General features: G+C 31.1%; 1 protein-coding gene across 1 annotated transcript; it reads right to left on the bottom strand.

Moving 5' to 3' along the window:
* Positions 1-843: 843 nt before the first annotated feature.
* Positions 844-19,902, bottom strand: LOC132719561 (coiled-coil domain-containing protein 81-like; the record flags this gene model as incomplete). Its single annotated transcript, XM_060703342.1, is given in 9 exon segments — positions 844-3,328; positions 3,663-3,883; positions 8,283-8,462; positions 9,743-9,821; positions 11,253-11,338; positions 12,491-12,574; positions 13,913-14,020; positions 16,429-16,708; positions 19,734-19,902. Coding segments are annotated over 9 exon segments (1,472 nt in total), but the record flags the coding sequence as incomplete, so codon positions are not given.
* Positions 19,903-20,753: the final 851 nt, after the last annotated feature.

Below are 20,753 nucleotides of genomic sequence, written 5' to 3'. Positions count from 1 at the left end.
AACTGGGTGTTACTTACGAATGGTACTTGGAGATATAAACATCATATTGCATGGGGCGTCTGTGTCCTAGTCTTCTATCTGTTCTGCTTTGATATTTTCAATCTTTCATTTTATTCATGATTCGGCACATGGGAGGTTAGAAATCTGCTAATTAACCTATTATAATCTATTGGAATAAAACTAGGCAGCCTAGTCCTAGTTTTAGATGATGTTAGGTTTACATTGTATTTATTTGTAGCACTGTTGAGTATGGAAAAGAAAACTAAAAATAAGATAACTAAAATGACCCTAACTTTTGTTCTATACAATATTTTGCTTGGTTTTAAGGCCAAAATAGGGGAAGATAATTTTAGCTAACCTCGTGCACAAGGAGGTGAATGGGAGGTTAAAAATAATTTTTTCAAATTCAAACTCACAATTTAAGTACCAGTATGTAATTGGTCAGAAATTGGCACAGAAAATGCATTGAGCAATGAAAATCCAGAGATCTGTTCACCTTTTCAAGGCCATTGCAAACAAATATCTATGTATATTGACCATATAACAATTTTCCAGTATGTGTTCTTACAACTTACATGAATCACTTTTGAGTCCCCTTCCTGGTACTAACTAGTACTGGTGTAATAAATACTGGTGTCATATGAAGAAACATGATTGTGACACGAGTAGGGCTCAAACTCATGATTCCTGGGTTGAGAGGCAGACAACCACGAGGCCACTGCTCCCCTCACTGTATATATAGGTAAAGATGAAAAGCCCAGCAATATATATATCTGACTAAGCTAACGTGGCCATTAACATTGTAATATCTTTGTGGTATACAAAAAAAATGCACAACAAAAATAGTGATATTTTGTATTTATTCATTTTTTTCTGTACATGAAAGTTAAACATCAACAATTTACCATCTCAATCAACACTGAAATATTGAACCATAATTACACAACTGCTGAAATCTACTTAACTTATTCTCACTGAGTAAAAAACATCCTGGTGAACTTTTTCAAGCTTTAAGTACGAATATGTTTTATCCGACACATCTTTGATTTCAATAGTCTACCTCATTTTAGAGGGAATAATGTTCCCAAGTTCTATCTTGTATATGTCTTTGAATCAGACTTCACAACTCTTCCTTTACAGATATGCTTATATTATCTTCTAAAGAAGAATTCAAAGCTATCTGATATGCCTAAAAATATGGTTAAAATTAGAAGAAAAAAATTGATGAATTTGAGAACATTGACAATCAAGTTATAATAATAATTTAACAATACTTTTATGAAAATTGGCAATCAATTCACATGTAAAATTCTTCAGTATTAAATAGAACAGAGAACACAGCAAATATAAAGTTTTTTTCTACTTTTACATACAAAGTTTAAAAGTAAGTAACAAAACAATAAAAAGTGCATCCAAAATGTTGGTAAAGTATAGCAAATAAACAAGTGGGCAAAATTATCAACATGGTAACCATGTAGTCACAATTCTACAATCATTTATAACAATTTGACAAACACACAAACACATATCTAAATCACAGTCTTTTTTAACAGAATGGCAGTTCTAGAAATAAATTGGAGCTTTCACATGTTTTAGATATGCCATATTGAAATTACAGGGCATATAATACAGCAGTACTGTGAAAACAAAACTTAAATTAAAATACTACTGTGAAATAATGCTACTGCATTTGATAATTCATAGCATACACAAATATGGTACTCTCATTCTCTAAAACAAAATTTAGGACAAACTTTAAACTGTTACACACCTTGTAATCAAGGCAGTTCCAAACAAATTTTACACTCAAACCATCGAAAAAGATTTGAAAATGTTTTGAATGTGAAAATTTATTTTCCTACTCAGACGTAGTACAACAACAATTAAGACACTGTTACAGTTAGGGCTCTCCTAGTTTAATAGTCCCCCTAATATCACAGACAACATAAAATACTGAATGGGTTAATACACAAATTATAAACTAACAATAAGGGAAAATGTCAAATGGAAATCTACTCCGATCAGGTGAAATCTATCAGTAGTCTATAGATAATCCAAATATAGAGTATCTAGCTTATATGAAAAGGACATTTTTATCATAATTAAAAATTTTACCCCATTGGCTTCTTCCTCATTATTAGTATGACTTACACACTGTTTTACATTGTATAGGATAAGTCAAGACAACTTTTTGTTTAGTAAATAACCCCATCCTTAGTCAAATTTTACATCTTCTGATCAAAGTTTTTTTTCCAGATCTTTCCAAAATTTATATATCTGTCAATTTATTAAATTAATTCATGAATGGTTAGATTCTGACACTTGGTTAAAACCAAGTAAGTCATACATTTTAGACAATTGTTTTTGTAGTGCACTTAAATGTCTGAAATTCTTAACATTTTATTTTATAAAAATAAGCAAAAATTTTCTGTAAAGCACATCCTTTTTTCACTTTGAAAGTATAAGAGTACTAAACAATAACAATTACTTGGCTAAGGGAGCATGTATAGAAATATTAATACAATATATGTGTTTAATTTTTTGGTGAAAACTAAGCTTAAGCATAGATAACCATAACACAATGATATGTAAACGAAAAATTCACAAAGCAACTTTACATTAAATAATGTTTCTTGAATGATCTGTAATTGTTCATTAACATATATAGCATAAATGCAAGATTGATCTCACAGGCCACAAAATTTAAACCTATACTGAAAGACAACTTCAATGGGGAAAACATTTGTAAAAAAAAAATAATAATCACAGACACGCTGGCACTAATGATCACAGAAAATACTTTCTAATCTAGCAAAGAAGTAAACAATGGTATCAAGGAAGCTATACACAAGCACTTGATGCAATTATGACTTTTTGTGCAAGTTTTAATTAACAAAGTTTAATGTTAATCATAATATATGTATATATATCAAGCTATAAAACTTTAGAAACAAAATTATTATTATAATAGTTCTAATGAATCAAGTAAAAAGAATTCAAAATGTTAATTTATAGGTAATTTTTGAGGATTTAAAGTGTAAAAAGTTATGTCAATATAGCTGGTTACACCATCAGTCTTGAACCTGGAATATAGCGAGACTCGCTCCATAGATTGGTTTCCCCGCAATTTCTTAATGTACGTTTACATTGTCCACATCTGTTGTATTTATCACACTGTTCATGGAGAAGAATGCCCGGACTCAATGCTCGCAAGTGGTCCTCCTCGAGCCTTTCCTTCTTCGTCATCGAGGCTCGAACCCAATCTTGCTCTAACCTTTTACGTGCATTAATACGCCTGTTAAACTTATTGGCACGATCATCCAGCAACCTGTAGACAGACATTTTAACTTATTATGTAACAAGTTGTAATTTATGCAATGTATCATTTTTGTGAAAATGTTGAAAATAGAGAAGGACATTATGTTCAATTTAATTAAACAATATTTTACCCAATATCCATGTTATTACAATCAAAAACAAAAAAGGATTGAGTAGAAAGCTACAAACTTTTTTAAAACTCTCTCCATTCAATTTCTAAAATTCCTCATTTCATATGATTAAGCAAATTTTGTTCACATTTATTTTTTCATAGTAACACATTAAATACTCTTCAGAAAAGGAAACACAGAAAGATAGGGTAGTATATTTTATACTTTACTTACTCATTCCTTGTTCTCTCTAGAACTTGCTCTTCCTCTTGTTGTTCAGCCAATCGTTTAAGAATATTTTCACGTTTTTTCTGAGCAACAATATCTTGTTGTTCCTGGAAAAGGTCGTAAGCTCGTCGTCTACGTTCAGCCATTTTCTCATTTGTCATATCGTTCATACCAAAAACTTCTTTGTCTGATTCACGAGCTGGAACTTGTAGTGGTTTAAATCGCAACTGTAATAGAAACATTACTTTTTATAAAACAATGGTAAACATTACTAAATTCAATTTGTATCAAAATATAATCAAATACAAATTTTAATGAAAAAGCAATTATTTTTATGAGAAATGTACAAATGTAAAACTTACAACCATCAACTTAATAAATGTATATACTACTAAGCCAGAAAAAAAAGGAACTAAAAAGATTGGCTTAATTTTTTTAATTAAAGAAGGATATAAGAAAAACACAATGCAATTTACATCTATTTAGTTAATTCATGTTTTGAATTAAGTTTAACAAGACACAATTATTGAAGGCATTTTCGAAATTCTCAAATAAATTGACACATTTCAGTGTTTATCAAATATATATGTTTTTTTTTCTATGTTTTATTTCAGTAAATTAAGATTCATAAGATCAGTTAAATAGTTTCAACCTTTGTTAAATTTTTAGAAAATTATTAAGATAAAAACTTCAGAAATGAAATAAAATATTTATCTAGACATGTAAAGGACAAAAAAATCTTGCATATCTTACACAGGGAATTTTATTCCGCAATTTTTTTTATCAAATTTATCCAAATACATGAACAACCCTGGTTACTGCGGTATTCAGAACCAAAGAAAAAAAAAAAAAGATTTTTCAATTACCAGTTTGTATAATTGATAATCAATGCAAGTATTGATGGTTTGCATAACGTATTATCAAACAACTTAATGTCATACATTCAAAAAAGACATGTTCATATAAACAGTGCATTCATGTTTGAAATGTACCACTTTAAAAGCTTTTGAAAGACTTAAACAAACAAGCGATGGATGGATTGAGATATGCAAACAGAAAAATATACCAATGAAAAATCAATTAAATACATGAAAAAGAAAAGATTAATGAATTAAATCCTTAAGAAGAACTTAATTGTGCTGCGATATCTGGCTGATCAAAACTGTCATGTAAGATTTACAAGTTTATGTTTAATTACTTGGTTTAAAGATCCTGTATGTTTTGTAATTGAGGTTGTATACCAATCGTACGTGACATTATATATGTATATAATTATGCTTATACAACAATAACACCAAATGATATGTAAAATATGTAATACAAATATTTGTACATATTAAATGTAATCATTAAATTATATGCATTCATTTCTTATTGGAAAATTTGACTTAGAATTTATAGAAAACAAATTTCTAATTACCTCCCTTTATTTGCATGAAATATTAAATTAGGTAATATCTTTATAAATAATGCTTTTTGGAACTTAATTTGAGCATCATATTTGTTATGTAAAACCATGAAAAAAATGTGTTTCAGGATCTTTAGCAAACTTTGGAAACAATGCACTGAAAATGCCTCTCAGACAAGCTTGTGTAAAAAAAATCTTGGGCAATTAATTTCTTATTAGATTATTGAAAATGTTCACTTTTATTAAATAACTATTAATATACTTTAAATTAAGCATGATCAATTCATAAACAAGAGCGATCAGTGATCACATGTGTCGCCTCATGATGGCCAATTTCATGTTGGGACAAGTTTTGTGACAGACGGACAGTGCACAACTAGACTTGGTACTGATCATTACTGTAAAGTTTAGATAAAATTGCACCAGTAGTTCATGAGGAGTAGTCCGGACAAGCTTTTGTGTATCTGGCAACACACAGAAAAAAACACCTTTTTATCAAAGGGCCATAACTCGGCCAAAAATCATTCAACCGGAAAACCCTTGCAATATGCGCAAGGACTTGAGCTACAGATCAATCCTGTAAAGTTTCATTGAAATTGCATGAGTGGTATAAAAGAAGTAGTCCGGACAAACTTTAAAAATAAAAATTATTAAAGGGCCATAACTCTGACAAAAATCATTGAACCGGAAAATGCTGACAATATGCACAACTAGACTTGGTAATGATCATTCCTGTAAAGTTTGGATGAAATTGCACCAGTAGTTTATGAGGAGTAGTCCGGACAAGCTTTTGTGTATCTGGCAACACACAGAAAAAAACACCTTTTTATCAAAGGGCCATAACTCGGCCAAAAATCATTCAACCGGAAAACCCGTGCAATATGCGCAAGGACTTGAGCTACAGATAAATCCTGTAAAGTTTCATTGAAATTGCATTAGTGGTATAAGAGAAGTAGTCCGGACAAACTTTAAAAATAAAAATTATTAAAGGGCCATAACTCTGACAAAAATCATTGAACCGGAAAATGCTGACAATATGCACAACTAGACTTGGTATTGATCATTCCTGTAAAGTTTGGATGAAATTGCACCAGTAGTTTATGAGGAGTAGTCCAGACAAGTGTTTTGACGGACGGACGTTCTTACCAGAGCTACATTATGGGGTTTTCTTTTGTTATTTCTTTTGTTCTTTTTAACCCCACAATGCAGAAAATAACCCCACAAGAGAAACGGAATGAATGACATCAAAGACTAAACCCCATAATGTAGCTCTGGTTTGTACTGACAGACGGCCGACGGAGAAGTGATCCCTACCCGTAGAGGCGACACGATAAACAATGTGTTTCTTGTCAATTAAATTATGATTTAACCTTTAGAGATAGCTTGATTGTTTACTTTACATATGATTTTGTAATATATTTGACTTTGTGTCCGTATAACAATAATCTAAATCTGCATCTGACAATCATCTCATTAGATTTAACAAATGAATTAAAGCAAACTGTTTAATTCAATCATAATGTAATTTCAATTATAATCATTATAAAGTAAAACTTTATAATTGTCAGTTTTTGTGCCCTAATTTTGGGGGGGGGGGGGGGGGGGGGGCATTTAGATTTACCCTTGTCAATCCGTCCTTCCTTCCGTCATTGTGTCGCACATAGCTCAAAAAGTATTTGACCTGGAGTCATGAAACTTTACAGGAATGTTGATCAGCATGTGTAGTAGTGCACCTGGGTATTTTCGTGTGGATATATTTAATATTTTTAGAGTTATTGCCCTTGAATTTGTAAAAATTTACAATTTTAAACTTGTGTCGCACGTAACTCAAAAAGTATTTGACCTAGTGTCATGAAACATTACAGGAATGTTGATCAGCATGTGTAGTTGTGCACCTGGGTATTTTTGTGTGGATATATTTAGTATTTTTAGAGTTATTGCCCTTGACTTAGTAAAAATTTGCAATTTTCAACTTGTGTCGCACATATCTCAAAAAGTATTTGACCTAGAGTCATGAAACCTTACAGGAATGTTGCTCAGCATGTGTAGTTGTGCACCTGGGGTTTCGCTTGTGGATTTATTCTGTTTTGTTAGAGTTATTGCCCTTGACTTAGTAAATATTTGCAATTTTCAACTTGTGTCACATGTAGCTCAAAAAGTATTTGACCTAGAGTCATGAAACTTTACAGGAATGTTGATCAGCATGTGTAGTTGTCCACCTGGGTATTTTCATTAGGATATGTTTAGTATTTTTAGAGTTATTGCCCTTGACTTTTTAAAAATTTACTATTTTCAACTTGTGTCACACATATCTCAAAAAGTATTTGACCTAGAGTCATGAAACCTTACAGGAATATTGCTTAGCATGTGTATTTGTGCACCTGGGGTTTCGCTTGTGGATTTATTCTGTTTTGTCAGAGTTATTGCCCTTGACTTAGTAAATATTTGCAATTTTCAACTTGTGTCACATGTAGCTCAAAAAGTATTTGACCTAGAGTCATGAAACTTACAGGAATGTTGCTCAGCATGTGAAGTTGTGCACCTGGGGTTTCGCTTGTGGATTTTTTCTGTTTTGTCAGATTTATTGCCCTTGACTTAGTGAAAACCCTTCCATTATGTTGTGTTATTTGTTCCTTGAGTGCTTGAGTTAGAATCAACCAACTTTACAGGAATAATGATCAACATCACTGTGAAGCTTTGCACCTGGGATTTTGCATGGGGATTTTTACCAGTTTTGTTAGAGTTACCCTTGACTTAGTATAAATTTGCAATTTCCAACTTGTTCATGCATAACTCAAAAAATATTTGACCTATAGGTCTGAAAGTTTACAAGAATGTTGGTCAGCCATGTACTTATGCACCTTGGGGTTTGCTTGTGGATTTATTAAGTATTTGTAAAGTTCTTGCCCTTGACTTTTAGTTTTTAACTTGTGGCACATGTAGCCTAAAACATATTTGACCTTAAGTCATAAGATTGACAGAACAGTGGAGTGTGGGGGCACTTGTGTCCTATGGACACATTTCTAGTTTTATTTGATATGTAAATATTCATTATTTAATATATATATAAAACTTTACATTTTGTAATGTCTTCAACTAAAACTTCAATAGAAACATTATTTAATTTTAACATGCCTCTTCAAAAATAACAACAAGTCCTACATTTTGAATGTTTTGAAGTTTTGTAATGGTTAACTGCATTGAAATATCTAAATTACCCTGCCATAAGATGACCTCCAATTTTCATTCATCCTAGATGGTGGGGTGCTTGTGAAGGGACGCAGAGTGTTGGCCTGTGGAATAAATGGCAGGCGCAATTGTGACATTCGGCCGCAAGGTTTGCGCCGTAGCTTATTGTCCAGGTCATGATTCATTGTTAGCTGATCTCTGATAGCAATCTGATACAAACATGGCAAGACAGAAACAGAAAAGGAAAGAAATGAAGACAATAGAAAGAAATGAAAATAAAGGAAAGTAATTAGAGTAAAAGAAAAAAATGAAGACAAAAGAAAGAAATGAAGATAAAATAAAGAAATGAAGACAAAAGTAAGAAATGAGACAAATGAAGACAAAAGAAAGAAATGAAGACAAAAGAAAGAAATGAAGACAATAGAAAGAAATGAAGACAAAAGAAAGAAATGAAGATAAAATAAAGAAATGAAGACAAAAGTAAGAAATGAAGACAAATGAAGACAAAAGAAAGAAATGAAGACAATAGAAAGAAATGAAGACAATAGAAAGAAATGAAGACAAAAGAAAGAAATGAAGATAAAATAAAGAAATGAAGATAAAATAAAGAAATGAAGACAAAAGTAAGAAATGAAGACAAATGAAGACAAAAGAAAGAAATGAAGACAAAAGAAATAAATGAAGACAATAGAAAGAAATGAAAATAAAGGAAAGAAATTAGAGTAAAAGAAACAAATGAAGACAAAAGAAAGAAATGAAGACAAAAAAAAGAAATGAAAACAAAAGTAAGAAATGCAGACAAATGAAGACAAAAGAAAGAAATGAAGACAAAAGAAAGAAATGAAGACAAAAGAAAGAAATGAAAATAAAGGAAAGAAATTAGAGTAAAAGAAACAAATGAAGACAAAAGAAAGAAATGAAGACAAATGTAGACAAAAGAAAGAAATGAAGACAATAGAAAGAAATGAAAATAAAAGAAAGAAATAAGAGTAAAAGAAACAAATGAAGACAAAAGAAACAAATGAAGACAAAAGAAATAAATGAAGACAACAGAAAGAAATGAAGACAAAAGTATGAAATGAAGACAAAGAATTGATACAAAGACATAGAATAATAATAGAAAGAAATGAAAATAAAAACAAAGAAATTAGAGTAAAAGAAAGAAACGAAGACAAAAGAAAGAAATTAAGACAAAAGAAACAAATGAAGACAACAGAAAGAAATGAAGACAAAAGTATGAAATGAAGACAAAGAACTGATACAAAGACATAGAATAATAATAGTTCAACAGAAATGATAGAAAGTGATATGAAAGAATTAAAATTTTAGCGACTGAGAACCAAAAAGTTATTTAAAAAGGATGAGATGACATAATAACAGGAAATAATGACAACAGAAAAGAAAAAATCCCCTAAAACAATGAAACACCACAAAAGCAATATATGCTTCACCTGCATTGCAATGTTATCTCTTTATCAATGTATCTTACCTGTGTTTCAAGGGCTTTCTTATATCTATCCTGCTCCTCTGCTTTTTCCTTCAAGTATTGTTCCCTCTGTATTGCCAGGCTGTAATTGTGTATTGATAATGACAACATACTAAAAATAACTCTCCTCTCTATGATATTCAGACAAGTCTTGATTAAATCTAGCCAAGTTTAGACCAAAAACAATCAGAGAAACATTTATCCCAGGCTCATAGTCATCAACATTTAAAGCATATATATGTACTTAACAATATGGAATATTCTATTCACCATATCTTATTGTTCTAAGTTTATCCTAGTAAAATTTTTGTAAGTTATCTATATAAAATTATTTGGATAATGTTCATGTTAAGCTTCATTATTATGTGTGAAAAATATAATACAAAAAAAAACATAGCATATACATATACTTGTTTAAGCATTTCATTGTTTGTCATTATGACAACAAGCAATTATCATAGTATTGCAAGCAATCCATAAGTCCCCTACCGGTAAGAACCTCAGCAATATTCTGATGGGCCATTGGCCATTCAATTTTACCAGTGAATGAATGACATGAATGAACTTATATCTTTTGAGTTTTAAGTTTGTCTATATCACAGTAATGTGTTAAGTTTCCCTTCCTAGTAAGGAAATTATGTTTATACAACCTTGTCATATTATTACAATGTGGGATTTTAAAGTAATCCTATAAGGAATGAAGAAGGTGGAGTGAAAAATACCAATTTCTCGAAAAAAATCTAAGTTCAAAGGGGACATAATTCTGGAAATAGTCTTGCTAGAGTATTTAACCTTCTCAAAAATGTTAAGTGATAATAAGAAACATATATATGAAGTTTGAAGTAGATACATTAGGAAATAAAGAAGTTATTTAAAAAAGACAACTTTTTTTTCATAAAAATTCTAAGTTCAAGGGAGGTAATACTGATAATTTTTGTGCTAGAGTTGTAAACCTTGTCACATATGATGTGGTTGATGACCAGAAACTTATATTTAAAGTTTGAAGTAAACACCTTAAGAAATAAAGAACTTATAGTGAAAAGGCTGAAAAATTTAAATCAGAAATCTTGAAATTCAGGCTATTTGTTGCCATAGCAACCAGAATTTTCAACATAGGAAGAACAGAAAAAGATGTGCATAATCTCCAGACTGCCATCTACCCATATTTTAAGTTTCATAAAAATATTTTCGGTACTTTTTAAGTTATCACTGGATCCAGTTTATGTGTTAAATTTGCCATATTTTCAGACTATTTGTTGCCATAGCAACCAGAATTTTCAACATAGGTAGAAAAAAAAAGACGTGCATAATCTGCATACTGCCATCTATCCATATATCAAGTTTCATAAAAATATTTTCAGTACTTTTTGCGTTATCGTGGGATCCAGTTTTGTGGACGGACGGACTGACGGACAGATGGACGGACGGACGGACGGAGGGTAAACCTAAAGTCCCCTCCGGTTAAACCGGTAGGGGACTAAAAAGATAACCAACAGATATATGAGTGACTTACTCTTCAGCAAGTTGAACTTGTTCCAATCTCTCAAGGAACTCTTCATCTGACTGTCTCTTCTTCTTAACAGATTCTTTATGATCAACCTAATATCATAATAAAACAAATCTTATAGAATGTTAAAACAAACCTTCAACCCAATATAAAAATAAAACAAAACTTCATCATGTGAAATCAGCATCTTCATTTATTTGTATGCAAACATTCATGATGAAATGAAAATGAATTTGAAAATTTTGATTAAAATGTAAATTAAGGTTAATTCACTTGCACTTGTTCGAGTTTTGTTTCAGATAATTTACATGAATGCAGTGGATTTTTTGGCTTTTTTTTTTTTTTAGTTTATTTCTGTTCCCAGAACTGATTAGTTTACAAAAAGTAACCTACAGCATTTGCATTTAAATGAATTTGTATATGAGAAACAGTATCACTGTTTTCAAACAAACAAACAAACAGTTTATCTCAGGTTTCATTCTCCTTCAGAGTTGTAACTATAGTACAAATTTGTGAATCAGAATCATACCTTTAAAATATTGTAATGTAGAAGGTACACACAAAATTTTTCCTACAAAACATCTCTAATTCAATAATATTCTGTTTTCAGAGTTGACCAGCTCTGATAAAATTTTCCCCTCAGATTTTAATGATAAACTATACAGCAATCATTCAGTAAGTAATCTTAATTCAAGATTTTTTCACCACTGGTTTTCAGAGCAATTAGTATGTAAACAAATTAAGGTAAGATCATTCAATTAGGAGAATTGATAACTATCTTGGATAAAGGACAAAGGGAATGCTATTCCAGCTGACTCTAGTCATGTATTTAAATATGACAGTGGAAAACAAACAGACGAGATTATGTTTTATCCTGCTACTGTCAATATCATCAGCTGGATAAAGCCTTGCCGGATAAACTTATCTATCTCCAGTCATTACGTCATATGATGATGTCAACTGTTTAGCAGCAACACAAAACTACATATAGATGCTATTTTATCGGGGAAAAGTAAGAATAAAACAATTTAATTATTCTAAAAACATGAGTAAAAGCAGGATAAATCAAATACATGGTTGATGTCGGGATGGAGAAGGTTTATCCTGTTCGCTATCTAGCTATTTTTACATGTACTAATTACCTTTTCAAAGACGTAGAAATGCAAAAACGCTATTAAATATTACCAAAAAAAATTTCAAACAGAAATTTCAAGTAAAGAAATATAGAGATATAAAATTGTTACCTGTTTAGCTAGATCTCCAGAATATTCTGTTTGTTTGATAATCCTGGGTGGTGTTAGAGGTCGTCTTTGGAATATATAGGATTTCTAAAATTAAACAAACAATATTGGAATTAAGTTCAAATTATCATAATAACACCTAAATTATGTTATAAACCTAAATATAAATATCAAGTAATAAACAGTTGGTCATATCTGTTAATGCTTTCAAATTTTATCATAATATACTTTTACATAGTGAAAACTCAAATCAAGTATGAAATTGTCAAAAACTGTTTCAATATACAAAGTTTTGGCACATTTTGAAATATGCTTGGTCTTTACAAGAATGTAAATAGTAAAAAGAGAAATATTAAATAATTATGTGACTAAGTTTTGCCCGCTGAACATGCTTTGAAGCATAAGTTACAATACAATTTCCAATATAAACAAATAGAGAACGTGCGATGGAACAGATAAAATACGTATATATGGAAATTATCCATGAACTGTTGTCTGATTATATTTGTGGTTCTTTGACTATTTATGTATGTATTTATGTATTTATGTTTTTATTACTTCAATTTACAATTTTTGCTCCTTTTTGTTATTTGAGCTTTTTGTTTCTATAAAAACAGTATCTATTAGCAAGAAAAGTTAGAATACTAAGTATGAAACATGCAACAAAATCATTTCATTCATTACAAAAGTAGTAAGAAAAATCAGTCAAAAGCTCCCATGATATCACCTAACTCATTCAAAAATAATTCCCTCAAGCAAAATAAAATCAAAACAACTTCTGTATAATATAATTACTTCAATGTTTACTTAAATACTAGTATACTCACAACAGGTCCTTGCTACAAGTGTTTAAATTATATTTGTTCAATCATAATGTGTAGGGTAACAAAATACTCACATATCTATACATTTTTTTGCAGATTCTAAAGATTTCCATTAAATATTAAAATATCAAACTGTATTTTTTTTTTTTTCACAAAAATATTTTAAATAATTTCAGCAGTTGTATGCTAAATCATAAAAGAAAACCAAAAATAATTGAATATCTAAACAATTTGGACAATAATTTTTTGGCTGCCGAAAGTTTTGAATTGTGGTACATTGAATGTCATAAATATACCTTAATAACTTTAATGCCTTTTGTATTTATGTAAATAGGCAGTGGCCACTCATAAATGACCACAATTTTTTGGAAGTTGGACATAAGTCCTTAAAGAAAATAGTTGATTTTTTTTGCATTTTACAAATTTTCCACATTCAATTCACTTCAATCAGGTTGCACAGATGTAAAATGGAAATACAAGCCGTCCCCAAGCATGGCAAAAATTGAAATGTAAAAATTTGTTTTTAAATATGATATACATAAATATGATAATGATAAAAATATGGTTGTTATACATGTGTAAAACATTTTTAAGAACCAACCTGGAATTCAGTGTCTCTCGTACGTTTCTTCTGATGTAAAGCTTCTGACACACCTAGATTGAAAGCAGCCATTTTCTGAAGATTGTGACGCTTAGCCATAGTCATTTCCTGTTATGTAAAATAAATACAGTAAAATAATGATAACTTCTGCTATATAAACAAGAGGGCCATGATGGCCCTGAAGTCGCTCACCTGTATATAGCGCCCCCTCTCCCCCACCCCCTGGCAGGGCCAATTTTAACCGAAGGGCTTTTATTTGAACAAACTTGGTAGACACCCATAAGAAGATGTTGCATGCAAAACATCTAAGCTCTAGCTCATTGGGTTTCTTAAAAGAAGATTTTTTAAGTTTTTACTATACACATATTATGATATAGTTAATAAATGACACCCCTGGGACAGGGACAGTTTTGACCCCAGGGCTTTTATTTGAACAAACTTTGTAGACACTTACTAGAAGATGTTTCATGCTTAATATCTAAACTCTAGCTATTTGGGTTTTTTCAAAGAAGATTTTTAAGTTTTTGCTATACACATATAAGGAAAATCAATGACCCCGGGGTCGGGCCTAATTTTGACCCCAGGGCTTTTATTTGAACATACTTGGTAGACACTCATTAGAAGATGTTTCATGCTAAATATCTTAGCTCTAGCTCTTTGGGTTCTTTAAGGTATGAGCCCCCTAATGGGCACTATAAGGAACTATAAAATTGACAACATAGGTCAGTTATATACCTTAAAAGACACAAGAATGCAAAATTTAAACAAAGTTTACCGTATGGTTTACGAGTTATGGAGATTTTACTTAAGTAAAACTTGGCTATTAGAAGGGCTCTTTTTCAGAAATGAGAAACTCTAAATATTCTATTTTATAATCATTATGAAAACATGTTTTCCTATAGAACATTTTTGAGAAACAAATAATAGCATTCAGCTAACAAATGACCCAGCAAAATTATTGTTTTTACTCAAAATGTTTGAAATATGTGTATAAATGTTACCCTACCCCACCAATTTAAAGTACTTGTTTGATCATTTTTCTACTTGGAGGGCCTTATTCAAAATATCCCTTAAATTTACTCAAATCAGGGGCTGTTTTCAAAGTTTGCATAAATTTTCTTAAAAGTATATTGGTTGCGCTTGTCAAATATAAAATACTTTTACCATCTAGTTTTTATTTTATTAGACTTTGAAAATATCAGGTACCATATTTGATAAAAAATTTGGCACAATTTAGCCAATAAATACCAATAATAATTTCATAATAAAAATAAAACATTTTTTCTTCTCAAGAGTGATATGAGAGACACAAATAATGTTCAAAGAAAAAAAAAAGAAAGAAAAAAAAGTTGCCGCTTCTGGGGCTTGAACCCACGCCCCTCAGTTACAATGCAATTGACAGTAGTTCTAGCCTATTAGAATACTCTTCAAAGTGGAGGTAATGCATTAGGTGGATCATACCTTAAAAGAAGATTTTTTAAGTTTTTACTATATGCATATAGGGAAAATCAATGACCCCCTGGGGCGGGGCCAGTTTTGACCCCAGAGCTTTTATTTGAACAAACTTGGTAGACACTCACTAGAAGATGTTTCATGCCAAATATCTTAGCTCTAGCTCTAACGATTTTTTTAAAAGAAGATATTTAAAGTTTTTTCTTTCGGTTGCCATGGCAACCAGAGTTCTGAATGGAATTTAATTCTTTGAACAATTTTTAAAGGTGACCACCAAAGGAACATTTCTGTGAAGTTTGGATGAAATTGGCTTAGTGGTTTATGAGGAGATGTCATTTAAAGTAAAAGTTTACGAACGGATGGACGACGGACGGGCGGTGGACGGACGCCGGACGGATGCCGGACAAAAAGCGATCACAAAAGCTCACCCTGTCACTTTGTGACAGGTGAGCTAAAAACATAAGTTCAGTTAAATTGCTTCATATTATTGCCTAGCGTTTCCTATATTTTCATTTCTACAATATAAATCTAAGCTGAGGACTGGTATAATTTTTCATCCATCACCATAAAAGTAATTTATACTGATAAAATGATACATAAGTGTAGAAAATAAAAGATCACTGTTTAGAATCCTAAATAACCCAGAAACACTTTTTGTGTCAACTGCCTTATAATATACTGAAATAGTAAATAAATGGGTAAAAGTTTTAAGATGTCAAAAATCTGAAAATGCGGCATTTTCACTAGTTTTTTATAGAACAGGAAATCTTTTAGAAGTATTTAAAACCTGACACTCGGGACAAATTCATGAAATTTTTATACATGTTAAGATATCCAACTGGCATTAACAAGGGCGATCAGTTATCACATGTGTCACCGCAAGATAGCCAATTGCATGATGCAGCTTACTGCATAGTAGGAGATACAAAAATCATTAACAGGACAAAATGCGTTCTTTTCTGAAGGGCTATAACTCAGCCAAAAATCATGTAACCAGAAAACCCATGTAATAGTAAAACTACACTCTAGAGGCTACACAAAAACTAGCAAATAAACAAACTAACCTGATCTTGTAGGACATCCTCAGCATCCTTCATGTACTGATACTGTTGAAGAAGCCTGTCTTCTTCCTCCTCGCGCTTCTTACGCTCCTCCGCAAACGAGACGGGAAGGTTTCTTCTGGCACGCTGATGACAGAGATAACACAACTCTTGACCTGCGTTAGAATGTCCACATGCCGAACCTGGTGGAGTGTTGACTTTGTCTCCCGGCTTCATCGCATCAAAACTTTGTGACCTTTGCAATGGATTTAGTTGTGCAGGCGGATGGGGTTTGGCCAGTACGCTGATAGAAAGAATAGAAACATGAAATATTATTTACAACAAATCAAACTTTGACATTAAACAAACATTGGGTTATCATATACTTTATGTTTATAGGGTTATTTCAGTGTCAGACTAACGACCTACTATGAAGGACACTTTCTGCAAACTGACATTAAAAGTGGGGTCCACTTAACAGTGTTATGTGTAAAAGTTACTGATACAATTAAAGAATTTTTTATTCAATCTAATATTAACCTTGCAGAAACCATACTGTAAATTACTACTTTTTCTGTCATAAAATGATTAATTGCTAATTATTTTAGGTCATATTGCTGAAACCAGAATATCAGATTTCAATTACATTATCATCAGCTATTTCCCCCTCACAGTTTAACAAATGACTAGGTGAAACAGTAAGTTGAAATTAAATATCAATAAATAATTAACAAATTGCAATGCAGTCACCAATCACCATGAAACCACACCTTGTCATTGTATTCACACAATTTGCAAAACAAATATTTAAAAAAAAAACTGCAAAAAAAAAAAGATTGTGCACTTTGTCAAATCATTGATGCATCATGGTGAAACATTGCATAGCCATCCCTCCAACAAACAGTATATACCAATATTATAATTCTAAGAATTGAATTTCCACATTTTCCCTTAACCAAAACTGGAATAGCACAATATTTATGTGTAAGAAAATATAAGAAAAGTGAAACATCTTCAAAAAGATCTTTTGAATATTTTAAGTGCATTCAACTTTCAACAAAAAGTTCATCAACCATATGGTAAAATATAACTCTCAAAGTGCAATGGTCACCTTACTGTACTGGAAGGACAACAAGAACAATGGCCAGTCATTTGTAAGGTGTTTTGTCTTTTTAAACCTATAATACTTGGTAACTGCTTATACCTGATAATATAAATAAATTTTATAAGATCTTCAGACTTTATTAAGTCTTTAAACAACATAATTTGAATTGTGACTTTGCCATGTTTTGAATTTTGAAAGTCCAAAAGTAGTGTGAAGGATTTAAATATTTGGATAATCATCCCTGTAGAGTCTGGTCCGACTCTATACTGGCTTCGTGATTATAAAACTTCTTTCTGAGTTCTGTCTCAAATAGCAGGATTTTCATTGGTCAGTGTACATTTTGTGGCAGTTTCTGACCATAATCAAATACCCTGAGATCTGAGTTTGAACTTATATTAGTTCTTTATAACCTCGGACCCTGGTTCTATTAAAGGCATTATTGATGCTAGAATAAAACAAAATTTTATTCCAACTCCCTGTGTGGGGGGCATAAAGGTTAAGTCTCCAACAGAAAAAAAAACTTTTTATATAAAAATTATATCTTTGCGACCCTTAAACAATGTCTGTAAAGTAAGTAAAGCTTTCAGTCTGTAGTTCTATTTTATATAGGTTTCTGACAGTCAATTATTTATTTAAAGATCAATATTTTACAATGCTAGCAATGTACATTATTCATAATTGTTTGTGGTATGATCTCAAATAACCCTGTCTATGAGCACAGTTTTTTTTTAAATATTTCAAAGTTGGAGGCAAAATTGTTATAACTTGATCTTTTAATTTAGTTAAGTTACAACACCTTTAATTATACCTTCGATTTATTCAATGAAACTTTTGCGCAGAATGTTTTGATCGAATGAGCTTTTTGTTAAGTTGATTTATATAAAAATTCACACTGTGCAATCAGCTACAATAGATTTATCATACCAGTTATCTATGATTTATGAAGCCCAGCATGCAAGGAAAGCAAATCTAATCAATAGCCAGGTAATCTTTTATATGATAAATTCATATAATTGAAACATTTCCTTTTTTCCTTTTGATACTGCATACGTAACAAAAATTCAGTGGCAAAAGATTTTGCATGTCACAATTTGAATGTGCTTCCATTCAATAATAAACTGGGATTACATTTGACAGCCACATTTTGTTAAGAGAAAGATAACCAAATTATAAAATAGAACTCAATCATTTAAAGAATTCACTATTTTGCTATTTTTTTTTTTTTCGCTTTTTTCTTCTTAATTTTTGTAAAGTAAAATACAGACTTTTAAGTTTACAATGGGACTTTGCAGCTTTACAGGTTTAACACTCAAGATATTCTTCCATACATTATCTAAGACATAAGTTAGAACCTTATAATGTAGATACTTTTAGTAAGGTGACTAAATAACCCCCTCAGATGAAATAGTTTTATGACCATATATTGAACTACTAATCCAAAGCAACAAGGACAAAGTAATTGGAAAAGAGCACATTTAACAAATGAGCCGGGTCATGTCAAAACCAACATAATGGGTTTGCGACCAGCATGGATTCAGACCAGCCTGTGCATCCGCGCAGTCTAATCAGGATCCATGCTGTTCGCTTACAAACCCTATAACAAGTAGAGAAACTGATAGCAAACAGCATCGATCTTGATCAGACTGCGCGGATAGGCAGGCTGGTCTGGATCCATGCTGGTCGCAAACCCATTATGTTGGTTTTGTCGTGAGGCGGCTCAAATATCTAGGGTCTACTCATAACTATAAACACAAAATTAGTATGTGAGATGAAAAATTGTAAAGATACAAATTGTTATAAAAACATTTCATTGACCTTACATACAATCAAAGAATGATAAACTATGGACTACATTACACTTTAAAGCAGCATGCCTCCAGATTCAGGCTAATTTTCATGAACATTTGAAAATGGTTTTAAAAAGTGAAATGTAGTGAGCAAAGAAAGTAAATTTCACATTTCAAACATCACTTTCAATCCACGTAAATTACCAAATTATGGTAAAAATATGCAAAAATAGCTCTAATTAACTGCATTAGTCACACAGTCCAAATATAGGGATCAGTCATTCATGACATGTAGATCATTACTTGATTTGTGAATAATTTTACTTTTCATAAAATCTTAGTGCATTTTTCTCAAAGTTGATTTTCCAGAATTGTTTGGCTCATTTGGAGGCATGCAGATTTTACATTATGACATTATACTAATTACAGGTACTTACTCTCCTGGTAAGGGGCTAGGTCTGTAGCTAGCTTGACTAGGGGCTGATCTAGGTGCCTGAGCTGATGGTACAAGATCATCAAGGAGACTGACCCCTGTTGCCATGGCCATAGGGGCTGCCATGCGCGAGCCTGCACGACTAGGTGGTATTGATGCTCTCTTTGTTGGATCTAATAAAATATAAGTAAAAAAATTGTCTTTATACCAGAAAAAATATTATGCTTATTTTTAGTTTTTTATCATTACATAAAAGATGAATATATTCCAGTTTTATGAGATTCATTCAGTATGACATAAGATAAATACTAGGGTTTTTCCAAAATGAATTATGCTGCAGCATTTATGAAACCTGTAAAAAATTAGTTCAACCCAAATCCTTAAACAATCAAATATTACATGTATTTGTTATTGTATTTGAAATTAACAAAATGTTTGGTGTTAGCTAAAATCTTCTTGTAAAAAGAATTATAAATTTTTAGCGTTCATAATGCTCAACATATCAAATGACATATATTAAAATTCATAAGAAAGAAAAGATGTCACAACTTAAATGGAAAATGTAAAAATAAAGCATGTGGAAAGAGTTAAGATTTCAAGATTAAAACATCATCAGTCTTAGAGTAAACAAATTCAAGCTAACAAAATTAATTGAACAGCATCAGCAACATAAAACAAACATAAATGTAATTACATGTATATAAATAGAAAATAAGATATACTCAGTTCCTATGATATCAAGGGTTCTATGATATCAAGGTATTTAAATTTTCTGTGACTGCTAGTAAAAGCAACACACAATGATGCTAATATTTGTAAAACTTGCACACTAGATTCATTTTCATCTGCCAAAATATTTAATTTGGTGAATAATGAATGTATTTGTGGCAAGAAAACTATTTTATAAAACCTTCATATTTGACTACCATTTTCCTTAATGGTTTTTACACAGTCAATTAAAATATGTTATAAACACATATACTGACATATAGTCTGGTCTATAGTTTTAATTTGATAGCAAGTT

This window comes from Ruditapes philippinarum, unplaced genomic scaffold (assembly GCF_026571515.1).
Source record: "Ruditapes philippinarum isolate M1 unplaced genomic scaffold, ASM2657151v2 ctg6730_1_1_1_1, whole genome shotgun sequence".
In the NCBI taxonomy this organism is placed as follows: Eukaryota; Metazoa; Mollusca; class Bivalvia; order Venerida; family Veneridae; genus Ruditapes; species Ruditapes philippinarum.
The sequence above is the reverse complement of the archived record's forward strand: the minus strand, read 5'-3'. Positions and strand labels throughout refer to the sequence as shown.